The sequence below is a fragment of the Rhinatrema bivittatum genome, chromosome 3, assembly GCF_901001135.1.
Source record: "Rhinatrema bivittatum chromosome 3, aRhiBiv1.1, whole genome shotgun sequence".
Lineage (NCBI taxonomy): Eukaryota > Metazoa > Chordata > Amphibia > Gymnophiona > Rhinatrematidae > Rhinatrema > Rhinatrema bivittatum.
The window spans coordinates 137,435,607-137,455,370 of NC_042617.1; the positions used below are offsets into that span (position 1 = coordinate 137,435,607).

The 19,764-nt window shown below is 44.2% G+C and overlaps 1 protein-coding gene across 3 annotated transcripts in view; it reads right to left on the reverse strand.

The window, feature by feature from the left end:
• CFAP36 (cilia and flagella associated protein 36) overlaps positions 1-16,423 on the reverse strand; it is a 354,349-nt gene extending 337,926 nt beyond the window's left edge. Inside the window, exon 1 of one of the 3 annotated variants that reach the window (XM_029593752.1) lies at positions 16,082-16,421. In XM_029593752.1, the coding sequence (XP_029449612.1) occupies positions 16,082-16,184 (103 nt within the window). In that variant the 5' untranslated portion in view covers positions 16,185-16,421. Of the gene's footprint in view, positions 1-16,081 lie in introns of all 3 variants that reach the window. The other 2 variants (XM_029593751.1, XM_029593753.1) reach the window with 2 other exon arrangements.
• Positions 16,424-19,764: the final 3,341 nt, after the last annotated feature.

Genomic DNA, 19,764 nt, shown 5'->3' on the forward strand with positions numbered 1-19,764 from the left:
GACGGGGGGTTCCATCGCGAAAGCAACGCAGATTGTAACGGATGCATATGAGCAAAGGCCCAGGGAACCAGTTCCATGGTGGAAGTCATCAAGCCTAGGACCCGTAAGTAATCTCGCACCCTGGGAGGTCGTTTGGCCAACAAGGCCCGCACCTGGCCTTGCAGCTTGCCAATGCGAATCCGTGGTAAGGAAGACTCTCCCCCTTTGTGTGTTGAAAAGAGCACCCAGGAATTCCAGGGACTGGGAGGGGTACCAGTCGAATCTTGGCTAAGTTGACCACCCAACCAAGCGACCTCAGCAATTGCAGCACTCTGCGAATCGCCAACCGGCCGAGCGGTTCCATCTTCGCTCGAATCAGCCAGTCGTCCAGATATGGATGCACCAGAAGCCCCTCCTTCCGGAGCTGCGATGCCACCACCACCATTACCTTGGTAAACGACCTAGGTGCGGGTGGCAAGGCCGAAGGGCAGAGCCCAAAATTGAAAATGGCGCTCCAGTACAGAGAATTGGAGAAACGTCTGGTGGTCGGAGCAGATGCAGATGTGAAGATACACCTCGGTGAGATCCAAGATGCCAGAAACTCTCCTTTTCACACTGAGACTATGACAGACCTCAGGGTCTCCATGCGAAACCGGAGCACGCAAAGGCATCGGTTTACTTGCTTTAAATCCAGAATGGGCCTGAAGGCCCCCTCCTTCTTTGGAACCATGAAGTAGATGGAGTACCGCCCTCGTCTTAGCTCCGCTGGGAGGAACTGGCACCATGGCGCCGAGCTGAAGAAGGCGCTGTAAAGTGTCTCGCACCGCCCTCTGCTTCTCTTCATAACCGCATGGAGAAACTAGGAACCGGTCCTGAAGGCGCCGAGCAAAATCTAAAGCGTAGCCTTGACTTATCACTGTAAGGACCCATTGGTCTGATGTCAGCCTGGCCCATTCCTCGTAAAACAGGGACAGCCTTCCCCCACAACCAGCACTGAGGAATGGACCGGCGCGCCTTCATTGGGAAGACTTTGCTCCAGTGGCCGTCTGAGGACTTCCAGTTCTACCAAGCACCGGCCTCGAAAAGGCCGAGTCCAGGATTTTTGCCAGTAGAAGACTGCCAAAAGGAAGAGCTTGGAGCTCTAGATGGACGAAATCTGCGATTTCCTCTGAACCAAGCCTGGGAGGAAAAGGCGCCCCTCGATCTGGGCTGGTCCTCTGGCAAATGATGGACCTTGATCTCGCCGAGTGACTGGATCATATCTTCCAGGGCCTTGCCAAAAAGCAACCTTCCCTTAAGCAGCAGAGAACCCAGCTGAGCTTGGAGGAAACGTCCACCAACCAGTTCCGCAACCACAGGAGTCTGCGGGCTTGAAACCTCAGACACCATAGACCTGGCCGAAGTCTGCAACAGATCGTAAAGTGCATCAGCACTATAAGCTATTGCCGCCTCCAGGCGCCCCGCCTGATGAGCCTCCTCCTCAGAAAGTCCTGTATTGGCCCTGCAACTGCTGAACCCAGCGAAGGCCAGCTCGCAAAGAAAAGTTGCTACACATAGCCGCCCACACTCCCAGTGCAGAAACCTCAAGATATTCTTGAGGTGAAGCTCCAACTTCCTATCTTGCAGGTCCCTGAGGGCCGTGGCTTCCGTTACTGGGATGGTAGTCTCTTTGGTGACTGCAGACACTGCAGCATCCCCCTTAGGTACGCGCAGCAGGTCTAGAGCTTCCTCCGGAAGAGGATACAGCTTATCCATAGCTTTGGTTACTTTAATCCCAAATCCGGGGTATCCCATTCTCGAAACAAGTCCGTCGCTGAGAAATGAAAAGGAAAAGAAGTGTCCAGGCTCCGCAGGCCCAACAATACCGGATCCATAGCCCCTAACCTGCTCTTCTGGAGGCACATCGATGTCCAGCTCCCCCAGAATTGCAGGGATCAATGGACCTAACCCCTCTTTCCGAAACAGGTGGACCACCTTAGGGTCGTTGCCCTCCACAACATGGGATCCCCTGCCTGCATCCTGCTGCTGCTGATCAGGAGCCACATCCACCCCCAGCGGGGGCTTGGCCTGCAGGTCTTGGTTCCCCAGGACAGAATCCAGATCCTAGGAATCAGAGTCAGTCTGGGGGGCCGCTGTCCTTAATGGGCGTTTAGCCCGTGAAGGTCCCGAGCCACCATTAGGCTTAGGCCACTGCGTGGATTAGACCTTGGACCCAAGTAAGGAATCTTACATTCAGCCTGCTGCTTTCCTAATTTCCTGGCCTTAGGCCTTGTGAAGGAGTAAAACAAACTCCCTTGCGAGACGCATCTGTGGTTAAGACTGCGTTGTGAGGAGGGGAACTGAACAATCTTCCTTTGGACAGGGTGGAGTCTAGGAGCCACCATGCTATATCCTTTTTCATTTCGGCGGTCAGCGAACCTTCTGTATCAATGGATTGTGAATGCTGTTTCCATTGGCATTTTAGTCCCCATTGCAGGCATCTCATGTGTAGCCTGGTGTTGGGAACCATGAAAATTGCTGCCGCCATGTGGCCCAGCACTACCAACACCTGTCTCGCTGACGGTCTCTGAGTATGGTTCAATGTAAGTAGAAGGTGACGGAAGTGCGATATTCTGTCGCCTGTTAGGTATGCCCTGTTGCAAGTAGTGTCCAGGCATGCTCCTATGAACTGTAACTGCTGTGTTGGTTGTAGGTGTGATTTTCTGAAAACTGATCACTAATCCTAATTCCTGTAAGCATTGTATCACCCGATGGAGGTGATCTAGTAAGACGTTGGGAGTTGGGCCAATTACGAGCCAATCATCCAGATATGGAAAGATGGTTATACCTTGTTGTCTGAGATGAACCACCACCACTATCGTGCATTTGGTGAACACCCTGGGTGCAGCCGATAGTCCAAAGAAGAGAACTTTGTACTGGTAGTGTTGATGCCTGTAGCAAAAGCATAGGTAACGCCACGAAGATGGATGGATTGGAATGTGTGTGTAAGCATCCTTCAGGTCGATGGAACACATCCAATTGTTGGTTTGAATCAGAGGAAGGATTGATTTCAACGATACCATTTTGAATTTCTCCTTGGTGAGAAATTTGTTCAATTCCCTTAGGTCTAGTATGGGGCGAAGGCCCTCTGACTTCTTGGGTATGAGGAAGTATGGGGAATAAAATGCTACTGATTTGGAGCCTGGGTGAATTTCTCGAATTGCTTGTTGTTTGCGAAGCAAAGCAATTTTCTCCCCTAGTTGTGGTTGGAGGTTGTGAATCTTGAGTGTGGAAAGATGAGGCAATATGGGTTTTGTGACAAATTGGAGTTGGTAACCGTGACGTACTATCTCCAAAACCCATTGATCAGATGTTATTCTCTCCCAGGCAGGAATCAATCCTGCCGGGTGGAGCTTGATGTTGTGGTGGTGGCTGAGTAACTAAAAAGATGAAGTTGCTTTTGCCTGCAGTAGCCGGCTGTTGTGCCTGCTGTCTCTGGTTACGTGGTTTACCTCTACGTTGGTTTGAGGTATTCTGTTGTGAGCTGGACGCTGGTAGGAAGGGTATGCTTGTGTACGAAAAGACTGATAAGATCTGTAGGGGTCTCCTGGCATATGATTGCCTACGAGTAGATCCAATATAACGACATGTGGTCGAATAGTTAGGATGTGATGTTAATGATTGTACTGCTAGAGCTTCTTCCTTTAGTTTACCTACTGTGTCCTGGAATCTTTCTCCGAACAGGTTATCTCCTGTACATGGGAGGTTTGTTAGTTTCTCGTGCAAATCTTCACGTATCGAACTTGAACGTAACCATGCTAGTCTGTGGGCTGCAATAGCTGTTGCCGATGCCCTGGAGGATGTTTCATATGCTTCACAGATCGACCTCAAAAGGTGTCGAGAACACTCTTCCATGTCATGAAGAGGCGGAGGTATCTGATCCGCCGTCGAAGAAAGCATACCCTTCATAGCTGCATGCACTCATATAGGTATTGTACCATGTAGAACTGATGGTGCATAATTCGGGCATTCAACATTGAGTTATGGTATATTTTCCTGCCAAACTCATCTAAATATTTGTTGTCTTTCCCTGGTGGGTATGAGGAATGTGACTTTGTTTTCTTAAATCTTTGCATAGCCGATTCCACCACAATCGAAGCATGAGGTAATTGTGGTAGAGAGTATGGTGATGTTTTTCTCATACGAAATTTTATGTCTGTTTTCCTGGAAACGACTGCAATTGCATAAGGCGTTTCCCAGGATTTTTGTAAGACTGAATGCAGGAGTTCTTGTGATGGAAGAGATGTTGGTTCCCCTGGAGTATCAAAAATCTTTAGGAGACCGAGGGTTTCTGTTCTAGGGTCTGCTTCTTTTTGGACCTCTAGATGCAGTATTGTACCCAATTTTTTTAGAAATTTTGGGTATGTAAGGTCTTCCGGAGGGGAGTACGATTAAGAACATAAGAACATAAGAAAATGCCATACTGGGTCAGACCAAGGGTCCATAAAGCCCAGCATCCTGTTTCCAACAGTGGCCAATCCAGGCCATAAGAACCTGGCAAGTACCCAAAAACTAAGTCTTTTCCATGTTAGCATTGCTAATGGCAGTGGCTATTCTCTAAGTTAACTTATTAGCAGGTAATGGACTTCTCCTCCAAGAACTTATCTAATCCTTTTTTAAACACAGCTATACTAACTGCACTAATCACATCCTCTGGCAACAAATTCCAGAGTTTAATTGTGCGTTGAGTAAAAAAGAACTTTCTCCGATTAGTTTTAAATGTGCCCCATGCTAACTTCATGGCGTGCCCCCTAGTCTTTCTATTATCCGAAAGAGTAAATATCGGATTCACATCTACCCATTCTAGACCTCTCATAATTTAAACATCTCTATCATATCCCCCCTCAGCCGTTTCTTCTTCAAGCTGAAAAGTCCTAACCTCTTTAGTCTTTCCTCATAGGGGAGCTGTTCCATTCCCCTTATTCATTTTGGTAGCCTTTCTCTGTACCTTCTCCATCGCAATTATATCTTTTTTTGAGATGCGGCGACCAGAATTGTACACAGTATTCAAGGTGCGGTCTCACCATGGAGCGATACAGAGGCATTATGACATTTTCCGTTTTTATTCACCATTCCCTTTCTAATAATTCCCAACATTCTGTTTGCTTTTTTGACTGCCGCAGCAGTTGAGGTTGTTCCTGCGGATCCGACGGGAATCCCGTAGATGATGATGGGGATGTTTGCAGTGAAGGATAATCAAAAGATGTATCCTGTGTATGATTTGGTGAGGCTGGTCGGTTTGTTATGGGAGATGTCGGCAGCTCCACCGATGGTTCTCTATTAATCTGCGTCTTCTGTTCCAGAGAACTGTCAGCAGCAATATTAGTCATTTTGAACGATGACTGAAGAGTTTCATAAAAACCTGCTAAGGACTGAGACAATTGATAAAATGCCTCTTTTGTACGAGGGGGCATTGTTGTACGACCATCTGGTTCTCGTGAGACACCTGCTTTAGGGAGCATTGGAGTATTCTGAGGTGAAGTATTAGATACCTTACGGTCATTTCGTATTTTATCGCCCGTTATGTTCCTCGAATCCTCTGAATTTGTAGAAGCGTTAGAGGAAACAACCTGTATTACCTCTCTATGTGAGAAGGTATTGGAAGGTGGTATATGAGATGATTTAGAAGTCGAAGGGCTTATTTCCCATGTAGCACTCCTCTTTGCCAACTTTCTATGGTGGGAGTGTCGTGGGTGCTTATGATAACAGTGAGACGACGAGTCTGTATGACATCTACGTGAAGACGGTGATCGTTTCCTATGTTTTATTGTAAATTCTTTGGAATCAGCTCTCGAAGAAAGGGAAGTACCTGAACAAGGTGAAGTTATTGGTAGAGAAGCTGAAGAAGACCCTTGTGAAGGGCTACGTCGTTGTTTCAACTCATTGTGTAGTACATGAGATGAGTGATCATGTCTCTTATGCGCGGATTTAGATTTATGTGCGGATGTAGACTTGCGCGCATATCCTTCTGTTTCCGTGCGCGCAAGGGTTATCGGCGCCGATGTCTTTGGCGCCATGAGCATAGACACAATTGGCGTCGAGCGCGCAGGTGATGTCGGCACCATACGCGCAGATGTCGACTGGCACCGTGCGCGCAGCAAATCCCTTGGTTGTGTGTTCCGACATCTTCAGCGTCTTGCGAGCCGATATCTTTGGTGCCCTGCGCGCAGCATTCTTCTGCGCCGTATGCACAAGTGTCATCGGTGCCATGCGCATAGAAGTGATGTGCGCCAATCCCTTGCCAGGCGCCGAAGTATTATGCGCCGATACTTTTTATGCACATACGGCGCCTTAGGCGCAGAAGGTGTAGGCGCTGAGGTTTTTGGCACCAATATGTCTGTTGCGCTTCTGGCTCTGTGGATTTTTGATAATCCATTGGCCTTTGTCATTTTGACATCTCCTTACCTCCAAGAGTGGAGGATTGAGGATCCGACGAAGATGCTCTCTTTTTCGAGGGAGCCGATGAAATCGGCGGGCCAGGCGACGAATGAGACTCCGATGGTTCCATTGAGGTAAAAGGTTCCTGAAGCCTGTAGGTCCTTTGCTTCAGTGCTCTGGGTGACATCCTTGAGCAAAATTCACAATCTTCTCGATTGTGATCTGGTCCTAGGCATCGGTAACATCGGTCGTGGCCGTCCGTGACAGACATTACCTTGCCGCAATGACAGGGTTTAAACCCCGATTTTGACATGTTTATTATGTTAATGCTGAGGAGAGGAACAGCTCCTCATGCGATCCTGCTCGCGGAAAAAAACAGACTGAGGGAGATTCCGTTACTTTCCTGCGCGGGAACACACGCACAGCCGCAGAGAGCAAAGCTCTGTTCTCTGCTTTGACAAGCTCCACCTCCTGTACCTGATTGACAGATCCCATGACAGCATGGGTAATTCAGCCCTGCTATCGACGGGAAAACACCATGCTGCAGCTTCTAAGTCGGCGCATTATGCAGGGGTGAGCATACTGTTACATAAAGACCTACAGTGTCAAATTTTACAAACACGGAAGGATCCTATGGGACGTTACATACTGTTACAATTGGAATTGGATCGGGAAAAGTATACGTTGCTGAATGTGTATGCCCCCAGTTCTGAACAACAGGTATTCTTTGATACGGTAGAGCAACTGTTGGATAGCATAGACGTGGGACACATGATCATAGCAGGGGATTTTAATATCACTAACCAACCTTGCATAGATAATTCATTCAGGACTGGGTGGGATCCAAGATGGGGCATACCCGCCTTAGGGAATTTGTTAAAGAAAGAGACTTGCAGGATATATGGCGACATAGAAACCCCACGACACGGGATTATACTTTCTTTTCTCATCCTCACCATTCCTACTCTAGAATTGATTTTTTTTTAGTAGATGGGGTTATATGCTTACGGGTACGGGAGATGGATATAGGCTCAATTACCTAGTCGGACCATGCACCAACCTGGATAAAAATTCAATTACATGATATGGTCAGGGATGAGGTACTGGAGATTAAACGACACATTGTTGGAGGATGAACCCTTTTGTCAGACAATGAGAACAGCAACAGAGGAATACCAGCGGTTAATAGGGACTCCACGGAGTCTAAATTTTTTATTTTGGGACTGCTTAAAAGCAATTCTCAGGGGCAGATTTATATCCCAAACTTCTTACCAAAAAAGGTAAAACAGGGAACGATCATAGCCCTGCATGCTGAAATCTCTCAACTAGAGAAACAGCATAAAACATCTTATCCTCTAATATTTATGCTCAATTGCAAAAGGCTAGAAATTCTTTAAAAGAGGCTCAGGCCAACGATATTGCCTTCCAACTTCAAATGACAAAACAAGTACACTTTGAGTGGGGCAATAAAGCTGGAAGGTTACTGGCCCGAAAGTTGAAAAAAACGGATAGCCCAGAAGCAAATTACACAAATTAAGGATGAGGATGGCTCCCTGCTGGTATTACCGGCTGAAATCCAACGGAGATTTCAGCAGTTTTACGGTACCTTATACACCGCTGATTCTAAAATTCAGAAGGAAGGAATTATACAATATTTGGACAAAGTGGAATTGCCCCAGCTCATAGAGGCGGAGAGATAGTTTTTTTTAAAACAGTATTTCTCCCCTGGAAATTAGGAAGGTTATAAAAGAGTTAAGTCGAATAAGGCTCCAGGGCTCAATGGGTATTCGGGTCTTTTTTATAAAAAGTTCAAAGACGAATCAGTTCTCCATTTAGCAGAGGTCTATAGGGGTAGATTTTTAAAGGGTTACGCGCGTAACCCCCGAAAACCTACCCCTGAGTGCGGCAAGCCTATTTTGCATAGGCTCGGCAGCACGCGCAAGCCCAGGGACGCGCGTATGTCCCGGGGCTTCGGTTCGGGGGCGTGGCGGCAATCCAGGGGCGGGACTGAATCCTCTGGCACAGCGGCCTGTGCCGGGGGATGGCGAGCCAGCGCACGCAAGGTGGTGTAACTCAACAAGATAAGGTAGGGGGGAGAAAAAAAAAGTTCCCAGGGAAAGCTATCGGGGCTCCCCTTGGGCTTGGTGCGTGCAAGATGCACAAGTGTGCACCCCCCTTACGCGCGCCAACCCTGGATTTTATAAAATACGCATGGTAGCGCGCACATGTTATAAAATCGGGCGTAGATTTGTGCACGCTGAGTTGCGCGCAACAAATCTACGCCTGCGCATAAGTTTTAAAATCTGGCCCATAATGCGCTTCAAGGGGGGGAATCATTGCCATCGGGAGCCAATGTGGCTAGGATAACCATTTTGGCCAAACCGGGACAGGATCCCCTAGATTGTGGGTCATATCGACCTATATCCTTAATAAATATTGACATGAAAATTTTAGCCAAAATCTTGGCTACCCACCTTAATAGGGTCATGACAAAATGACACATCCAGACCAGGCAGGTTTTATCCCTGGGCGGAAAGCTGCGGACAACGTCCGAAAAATTATAGACCTATTATGGTGGGCTAAACAGCATGACACCCCAGCAGTACTGCTTGCAGTCGACGCGGAAAAGGCCTTCGATATGGTCCATTGGCCATTTCTGCTTAAAACCTTAGCAAAAATGAATTTTGGCTCGAAATTTTGAAAATGGTTACTTAAATTATATGAGGACCCTGAGGCCAGGGTTAAAGTAAACGGTGTTTATTCAGAACCTTTCCCTATCCATAGAGGTATGAGGTAGGGGTGTCCACTATCTCCATTGTTTTTCGCACTATTTTTAGAACCATTTACCACAAGTATTAGAAGGGCAGCTTCCATCTCAGGGCACCTCGTCAGGAACACAGACTATAAAATGTCATTGTTCACAGATGACGTGCTATTCACCCTATCCAAGCCCCAAAAATCTTTGGCTCGAGTAGTAGCCAGGTTAAAAGAATTTAGCTCGGTGTCAGGATTCCGACTTAACCTTGACAAATCTGAAGTGCTTAATATCTCCCTACCTCATGGGCAGATCGCCCCTTTGAAGACACAATTCCTTTTTAAATGGGCTGGAAAACATATTACATATTTGGGTATCCTACTCAGTAGTTATTTGGAAGAACTATTTACGTTAAATTATACCCCTTTGCTAAACAAGATTTCAAAGACCTAGAAATTGGACGCATTATTCATTTTCATGGACGGGGAAAATAGCTAAGATCAAAATGAATATTCTTCCCAAATTCAACTATCTCTTCCAGTCATTACCGATACATATACCGTCAGCAATGCTGAAATGGCTGGCCAGAAAAGATTATTCGCATTTATCTGGAAACGAAGACCTCCCAGGGTAGCCCAAAATGTGCTGTATAGGCACAAATTACGAGGAGGTATGGGGGTTCCCAGGCTTCAGGGGTTCTACACAGCGGCGCAGCTCAGCACCATATTAGCATGGCATAAACGAGGGGAGACCCCCAGCTAGGTTGACATTGAACAGGCAGCGATAGGAGCAATGCCAATTAGGGCCATTATCTGGCAACCTCGCGAGACATGGAGAATTCAGGGAATAATACCTCTATCATTACAAACCACACTCCGCAGTTGGGCTCAGTGGAAACATTTACTAGTACACTCGAGGAATTACTTTCATAATACCTATTTTTTCACAATAGGAAATTCTCTCCGGGTTGGAACACGTCTCTGTTTCAGGAATGGAAAGTTAAGGGCATCACCACTCTGGGGCAATTGTGGGATCGAGAGGGTGTGATGTCTTTTGAGCACCTCCGAGACCATTATCAGTTACAACCATCAAATATATTCCCTTATCATCAAATTTATCAATTCATAAGGAAGGAAGCCATTGTTGGGGAACTAAGTCAGGGTAAGCAACAATTTGAAGGGTGGTGTGGGTTAGTGGATTGGATTAAAGGAGGGTTCTCTAAGATATACGGTCTTAAACAAAACGCTACCCCCTGCAGATTGAACTTTATCCAAGCTTGGGAGAAGGATTTGGGGATATCTCTCTCCAAAGATGAATGGGATCAGATATTTGTGAATACTAAAAGGTGTTCTATTTCCACTTCCATTATGGAAAACTGATTCAAAGTCCTATTTTGATGGCATTTTACCCCACATAGACTATATTATTCTTTTTCTACCGGAAAGGGCCTTACTGAATGCGTCACTTGAGGGCTCTAGAAGTGATAATGTATTATTTGCTCAAATATGTCTGGGGACCCGGTGTATCCTGGCATCTACCTGGAAGCAGGCCCTGGTGCCCTCGTTGAATGTTTTGCTTCACAAACTGGACAACATGTGTACTCTGTACAGGATGACGGCTCAGCTGCACCAGAATATACCTCGTTTTACACAAGTGTGGACTCCTTATCTACAGTGGAAGGGCAGCTTACCGCCTGCAGTGACTTTGACTCTGAGCCCAAGGATACCTCAATCTGTGTTCAGTAAACATAATGACACTCAGATAACTTAAGAGTACTGCATCCAGCATCGAAGTTTATTTGATGTATTGGTTTATTTGATCGTTTAGTATCTTGGTTACATTAATATGCTATATTGTATGGCAATGGTATATACCTGCACATGTTTGAACTATCTTACATTCATATAATATGTTTAATAAAATTTAAATTACAAAAAAATATGTATATACTTTAACCTCTAAGATTACTGTGATCATTCATAAGCTTCTATATAACACTTCCACCATATGATTTAGTGCACTTTTGCGCATCTATAAGCCATCACAAGTACTCTGATCAGCAAACATGGGGGGTCATTTTCCAAGGAGTTACCGCAGGAGATAATTCCACATATCGCGCTAACAGCCGGGGGGGGGGGGGGGAGGGGGGAGAGAGAGAGAGAGAGAGCACCTTGCTATAGTGTCTCTTCCCTAGACAGGTATTTGTATCCCTATGAGAGGCTCACCTAGTAACTGGAGGTGGGGATTAGGGATGAGTGTAGGGGGTTGGGAGCCACTTTGACATTCAACGTGAGACGTACGAACAGAACAGTGGTCTCTTGTGAAGATTTGCTGGCCTTCGGAGTGAGGAAACTCACTCCAAGATGAGATTTGGGCAATGTTCTCTCAAACTAGCTTGTTGTTGCCGCCCAGGTAGAGTGTCCATCAAGCTAGTTTGAGAGAACATTGCCCAAATCTCATCTTGGAGTGAGTTTCCTCACTCCGTAGGCCAGCAAATCTTCACAAGAGACCACTGTTCTGTTCGTACGTCTCACGTTGAATGTGAAAGTGGCCCCCAACCCCCTACACTCATCCCTAATCCCCACCTCCAGTTACTAGGTGAGCCTCTCATAGGGATACAAATACCTGTCTAGGGAAGAGACACTATAGCAAGTCTCTCTCTCTCTCTCTCTCTCACAGGCTGTCTGGATACTTTCGTGCACTGTGATGATTTGTTGGTTGTTTTATCGTGCACCGCGTAGATGTTTTTGCGAATATATTTGTGCAACTCGCAAAAACATCGCGGCACGCAAAGTTTCCCCGCTGCACGAAAAAAGCCTCATTTGCATGGGAAACGCCCCTTAATGCGTTACCAATGCGATATTGGTAAATGAGGCCCATGGTTTGTTAGAAAACCCTTCACTGAAATCAGTGCATCTCACAGAGACTCGTAAATATGCGTTCTCAGTCACTGAGCCATTTTTATGGAACTCCCTCCATGAGCATTTTCGCTTCTCAGCTGAGACTTTGGCTTTCAAAAAAGCTCATAAGATGTTGCTTTTTAGAGATGCCTGCAGTCCCAGAATTTGATTCCAGTCCATGTAATTCCCTACCTCAATGCTCCAGCTCTTGGATAATATCCCAATGTCTGTTGGTCAGTGCTGAAAATGCATTTTTGTTTTTGATGTTTTAATTTTCTATTTTACTGATTTTATTTCACTGTGGGTTTTTTACGTTGAAGAGTTTTATGCATGTTGCTTGTACTCTGCCTTGAACTTGGAAAAGTGCAGGTAATAAATCTTTTAAATGAATGAATGAATGAATAAAATAAATAAATGTTAGCCACCTACACACCTGATGGGTACATTCTAGCTAAATTTTGCATTATGACTGTATTACAGTCTGCTAAAAATTTTCAGAACCATATTATTTTAAGATAAAACCCTAAAATCAAAACTGTTAAAGCTTTTCAACTATCAGTCCTATACCACCTCATTCTCATTTTTGATAATGAATGCCATTCAACTTATTTTGCAAAATGCTGGCCTTCCTTATAGCTTGAAATTTTCTACTCTTTCAGAAAAAATTTTTATTAAAATTATTTATTTAAAATGCTTATATTCCACCTGATCCAGACCAGCCATTCAGGGCTGATTACACAACACCGAATAAAATCAATCTCACATCTCCAACTACAAAAATAAAATTTCTACCCATAACCCCTCAATCTTGACACACCTCATGAACAGCCACCCTTTTAAACTTTTCCTGAACCTGAAGTAATCTTGTATCATCCTCAGCTCTAATGGCAGTGTATTCCTTAAACCAGTCCCAATAAAATAAAATGCTCTGGCCTGAGTAACCACAAATCTCTTATTGATGCGATTGTAAGGGTGTTTTCCAGCCCACAATAGAATAGCTAACTGATTTATACCAGAAGACCTGAGATAACAGACTGGACTATACCATGTGAAAAGAAAGGATAGATAAGTAGTCATTACCCCAAAGGCTCTATAAACCAAAGTCAGAACCTTAAATTTCACTCTCTGATTTACTATTTATTTATTTTTATTTAAGTTTTTTATATACCAACATTCAAGACGATTGTCCCATCATGCTGGTTCACAAGAAACAGGAGTGCAATTATAATAAACTTAACAACTTGAACAATAGTGCAGAAGGAGCAGTTACATGTAACTGCTCCTTCTTGAACCAATGTAGTTCTTTCAACACTGGGGAAATGTGATCAAAGATGGAACATACTAAACTAAGCCTATTGGCAGCATTCATTAATGCCTGAAGTATATTAGTCAACCCAATATATAAAGAGTTGCAGCAATTGTCTATGTTAACACAAATCACAGTCCTAAAAATCCCTTTTTGACAAAATATATTTCAAACAATGGCCTTCCATAACTTAAAAAACCCAGCCCTAATTGCTGACCTGCTGGGGTTCAAAAGAAAATTATCAAATATTACCCACAAATTCCTAATTGTGCTGGAAAACGAATAACATTTCCCTCCATAGAAAAAACTCATTGAATCAGGAGGAGAGGACTGGGATATTCAACTCTAAACCATTTTCCCCCATCCATTCATTTATCACTTTAACACAGGTACACAGACAGGAAAACGTTGTAACTATTGATTCCTCCACAGGGACTGCCAACTGTATATCGTCTGCATAAACTTTATAAATAAAACATTTAATTTAGATACTACTTCACACAACAGTTGCAGATATATATTAAATAAGGTGGGAGCCACGACAGATGCCTGAGGAACCTCAGATGTAACCCTTCTCTAAGAAGACTGATTTAATCCAGCCTGCACTGATAGGTCTACCAGTTAAAAATGACAAACTACCCAAGCACTAGCCCCCCAGTCCCTAACTCAGCCAATCTACCCAGCAACCTATCATGATTGACAATATCAAATACTGATGAAACAAACAAAAGTAACACTACAGAATGCTTTCTGTACAATTCTTCCAGGATAAAATCTGAAACATAAAACATTGGGGTCTCTGTGCTATGCCCAGCACAAAAACCACTCTGATACACATTAAATTCCCTATGATCCTCAATAAAATCCAATAATTGTCCAAATGCCACCTTTTCTAAAGACCTTACCAATGGTAAGGAGGTTTGAAATTGGCCGATAAGTATTCCAAAAGTGGGATGGTTTTTTCAATACTGGTCACACAACAGGCCACTTTAAAAGAACTGGCACCAGCCTTCAGTTAGCGAACAATTTACTTATTTAGTTAAAACTTCAATAAAAACTGGACCCAAATTACAAGGTACCCAAAATGGACAAGGATCCAAAGGCCAGAAAGAAGACTTGATTTTCCCTACTATAGAAGCAGCTTCCTTAAAAGCTATCCCTCCCAACACGGGCTATTAGTACCAGTGGCTTTACACACCCAACAGTAACCTGCAAATCTAAAATCTATCACAATCAGAAAAACCCTCACAATCAAATTCTTCTACAAAAGACCGACTAGAAGGGGGGGGGGGGTGTCAGTCAGTTGATTTATTAATCCATATAATTCCAGATATTTATTAAGTGATCCCTGTAGCCACTGGGTTTAAAACTCTTTCCTTGCCCACATATTTGAAATGTCTCACACAACTGATCAGTACATTCCTTTTGCCATTCCCATCCAGCATTTCTTGTTTCTTTTTTATCAAAGTGGAATTAAACCAGGGAACTTGGTGAGCACTTTTATCACAGATTTTAAATTTCAATGGTGCTACTGATTAGATTATAAAAGAAAGAATGAATTTTAAAGAATTTGCAAGTGCTGTTAACACTACAGTACTAAAACAAAAAACCTGAAAGTTAATCTCCCGTTCTCTCCAAATTATTCAACATTGATTGGGCCCAGAAACATTTTCACATTCCTCCCTACAGAGGAAGTTCAGTACATAATTATAGGAAAAAAGTTAAAATAATACAAAAAGTGATCAGACCTTAATATCTGAACAAGTTGTAATTCTGTAATCACATGCCCTGTCATACTTCTCAGGTATAGATAATAAATCTAAGGAGTGACCTGCTCGATAGGTTAGTTCCTTAATCGCTTGAACTAACCCAAAATCTGCAAGATTGTAATAAAATTCTCTAACCACTCTCAGAGAATTATTATCCAAATGGGCGTTACAATCCTCCACAATTATCAAATTCTCAAAATGAAGATGCAGGGATGTAATAAACTCCACTACCTTCAGAAGTTACCCCACCTAGTCCAGGCAAGAAGTAAATCATCCCAAAATCAGAACTAAAATAACCCACAACCAAATTCTCAGCTCCATCATCCAAATGATAGCCCAGATTTCTTAATCACAAAGCTGCTTTATGAAGTAAAATAACCCCACCCTAGGATGATGAAGATAAGAACACCAGAAGGTACACAATTGATGCAGCAAAACCTCGTCTGCCGCAGAATGCCAAATTTCTGTCAGAAACAGCATATCCAGTTGCTCATCAACCAAGAATGTAAAAATAATATCCCGATTACTTAAGCATTGCCTGATCTACATTTTTAGACAATTATTATTTTTTTTTTTAGAAACTCAAATGCGGATCCACGGAAAACAACACAGACCCACATACAAAGCCAAGTATATCCTTCCTGAAGTCCAATGAGCAGTTTGGCAACATTTCCCGGTTTGGGCTTTACTAATTTGTTTGTTTATATAAGGCTGACTTGTTTTAAGAAGAAACTGAGACTAAAGAAAAAATTCTAGAGGTGCATACGAGACCCCCAGAAAATAATGCAAAGTGATGAAAAAGCAGTGGGAAAATAAAACACCTATATTTTCCCTAGAAACACGTAAATAGCGCTTTGCCGATAGCAATGACGGGCCATATCAGCCAGCACCGGCCAGGATTTTTGGTGGCGGGCAGCGACAGGCCCCCGCACCACGGCCTAGCAGCCGCCCTCACCTGAGCAGTTCTGCTCTACGAAGTCCAGCACCGGCACGGTCCAGACGGGCCCGCTGAGGAAGCCGAAAATGCTCTCCACCACCCATTCGCTCTCCTCGGACATGACAGCTGCAGAGAGGCCAAGTGCCACCGAAAAACGAGCGCCCCGGTTTGGATGACTCTGCGCCTCTGCTCCAGGAAAGGGCTTAAGAAAGGCGAGACAAGAATAGTAGTTGTAGTAGGAGTCAGCGCAAAGAATACGGCGGTGAGCAAAGGCCTGCTCCAGCTTTTCCGCTCCCTCTGTGGCAGACGAGGGGGAAAGAACAGGAAACCCAGCTGCAGGGTGTGGAATGTCCCGGATGGAGAGGCAACGATTGAATTCGTCGCCATGACAACTAACGTCCGCGGAGCGCGCTCGCGAAAGGTTCTGGGCCGGGGGGAGGCCGGTTCTAGGGTAACGTCCTAAGCAGTCTGTGATGAGCAAGTAGGGGCTGGGACCTGTCTGGGCTCTTCGGGGTCCTTTCCCGGGGCCGGGGCTAATGCAACAGGAGAACCTAGGAAAGCAATAGTGCTTTCTGGCGCTTTGCTTTCAAGCTTCATTTGAAGCTGGGAGCAGGATGAAAGAAGTTGCAGAATTTTGGGATTAAAAACACTTTTACTTCATAGTAAAAATGTTTTTGTGTTACAGAATTAACTGTTCCCTATGGAGATGCCTTCTAGGGTTGTCTCATCTCCTATTCTTCCTTACTCAATTGATTGCTTGGAACCCGAAGTAATGGACAGAAGTAAAAAAAAATGAGTAATGCATTTTCTTAACGTACCCCCTAAAAAAATAGCTGATTTTTCCGTTTGATTCCTTTTCTTTGGTGAGCATATATTTCTTGGTCCCTTTGTTTTATGAGACACATAGCTTTTTCCTTGTTTTTTGGGTTCTTAGCAGTGCTTCGTTTTGTTAACCATAAACCTTTTATTTTTAGGTTCATAAAAGGGTGTGGAGGCGAACTCAATAGATAAGACAGTGTTTTGCACTTGTTTGATTTTATGCTGTTTTGTTGAATTTGTTGTAAGGTATTTATAATTGTTGATAGCTGATTTTTCTGTAGGTTCGTTCTTCATTTTGTCTGATGCCTTTTCTTTTGTGGGCATATATTTCATGGTCCCTTTATTTTAAGGATCATGTATGTAACCCTTGAAAACAATTCTGTTATCTATTCTTTGGTTTATTAACCTTTAACCTTTATTTTTTTATTTTTATATTTATTATAACAGGATGTTGTGGGCATGTTTGTAAATTGGTGGCACAGTGGAGAATGTGGGAAAGATGGTGGATCAGGGAGTGAATGAGGGAAAAGAGATGGAGGAGGAAGGAGCAGGGCCCCAGAATTGTAGAGAAAAGGAAGAGGTGGCAGAGCAGAAAGAGTGGGATTGCAGGAAGGAATAAATGTTGAGAGGGCACATTGCAGGATGGGCAAGAGGAGCAGGCAGGGCCGAGTGGTGATCCTCAGAAGCATGTGTGAGACATGTGCTGGTGCATGTGTGAGACATGCTGGTGCATGTGTGAGTCGTGCTGGCACATATGTGAGAGCTATGTTGCACTGTATGGGGTAAAGATTTCATCAGTGAACAAGAGGTGGATTTTTGCTTTGATAGCCACAGATGTCAGCAGCCTGACAGTCGACACAAACAGTAAACCACATACCACATTGTTCGCACAATATGCGCAAGGAGAAAAGAGAAGGCGGCAAAAATCCAACCAGCAAAGTAAAAGATGTGGGGAGGTCTGCCATGCAGCCTTGAGCTGCCCTTTAGAGAAGCTGGTACTACAGTTTGACCAAAACAGGGCCGGATTTCCATTGCCAGCGCCCATAGGCATGGAGAGAGAGAGGGATGGTGGACACCCCCTTCCCATTCCCTCTTCTAGAGATGGGGGGTCAACCTCTATCCTCTTACCTAAAGCGGTTCTGTCTTGATCCTACTGCAGTGGCAGCAGCAGCAGCAACTTAGAAGAAATTCAAGTGTGGGGCCTGCAGCCTGTGGCTGCACACTCAAAGCCTTGCCTACGCCTCCTACACGGGCTTTCTGTTACTATGGAAGCCAGTGCGAGAAGCAGGATCTTGAGCATGCGGTTGCAGGCTGTGAGTTCAGGACAGTGGCGTTTTTGGTAAGCAAGGACAGTGGTGTTTTAGGCCCAAGTGGAAGCATAGCAGCAGCGGTAATGCTCAGGTGCCTTTCAAAATTTGGCACCAGAGCCAGTTTCCTATGTTGCCTAAGCCTAAATTCGGGCCAGGGCCTGAGGTGCTTGACAGTGTGCAGAGGCACTGTGATTTTAATACTGCAGGGGGTCTAGATGCATGCAAAAAAAATTATTTGATGTTTGTCTTTGGGATGAAAAGATGATTGCAACTTGTGTTTAGTTTTTATCCTTCAAATATGAGGATGAGGGCGAGGATCAAGAGGAGACTGCCCCAGTACATGAAAGCATGGACGAAGTTGAACAAACTCCTTTCATGCCAGTCATCACTTTTCCCTTTAACAATCAGCCGCTTCACTTGTTGAGTCGTTGGATGCCCAGAAGAGCCAGGAGGTCAAATAGCAACTCATGCCACAGGTAGCACCGGTGAGGGAATAGAACCCACTGAAGATGTTCCAGGCATAGGTCCTATAGAAGAGCAGCCAGCTATTCTATTGCTCCTATGCCTGGAAGATCTTGGTGATCAGTTATCAAATGAAATTTTGCCCAGGTAGGAGCGGTATGATAACTCTGTAACTGAGGGATAGCATGAGGTGAGGGGGAACTGCAACAGTGATATGGGAGACTAGACACCATCGGCAGATGGAGCAAAACATTGACAATATGATTACAACCTTACTAGTGCAATAATGACATTTACCAGTGTCATTGAAAATACCACCAGAGCGTGATCTTCAGATTGACTGTCTAATCTGGTTCTGTCCATCTTCCACTCCTCCGTGCTATTTCTTTTTCATGATGTCTTTCTACATCTGGGAATTATCAACCAATAGGCTTTTTGCAATATTGGTGTTGTGAAGTTTTGGTTTTCTGTTGATTTATCAATTACTTCACTCTATACCTTTTTGGTTTTTGATTATTTCTTTTTTATTATAACATGCAAGCTAGACATTAATGTTGAGAAGTTTTGCTTGCATTGTATTATGCACTTGTTTTTTTCAGGTGAGACGTTCTTTGGAAGGCAAGTGAGGATTAATTAGGATGAAAGACATTTGATTTGATTTACAATGAAAGAAATTTAAAAAGTAAGAATTTTATTTATTATTAAACATAAATATTTATTTATGTTTCCGAACTGGAAATAATTATTTCCAGTTCGGCTTCAGGAAATCTCAAAACACTGAAGCACTTCTAACATCGTTATTGGACACCATCCTTCTTAATCTCGAAAAAAAACAACCTCACCTCCTCGCTCTTCTCGACCTATCCGCCGCATTTGACACGGTCAACCATACCATCCTACTCGAACGGCTATCCGATATAGGAATCCAAGGAGAAGCTTATAGCTGGTTCCAATCGTTCCTGGAGAACAGATTCTACAAAGTAAAAATCAATAATGAAGAATCGCATCCTATCAAATCAACTCCAGGAGTACCTCAAGGATCATCTCTCTCACCTACGCTATTTAATATTTACCTGCTTCCACTCTGCCACTTACTCTCTAACCTCAACC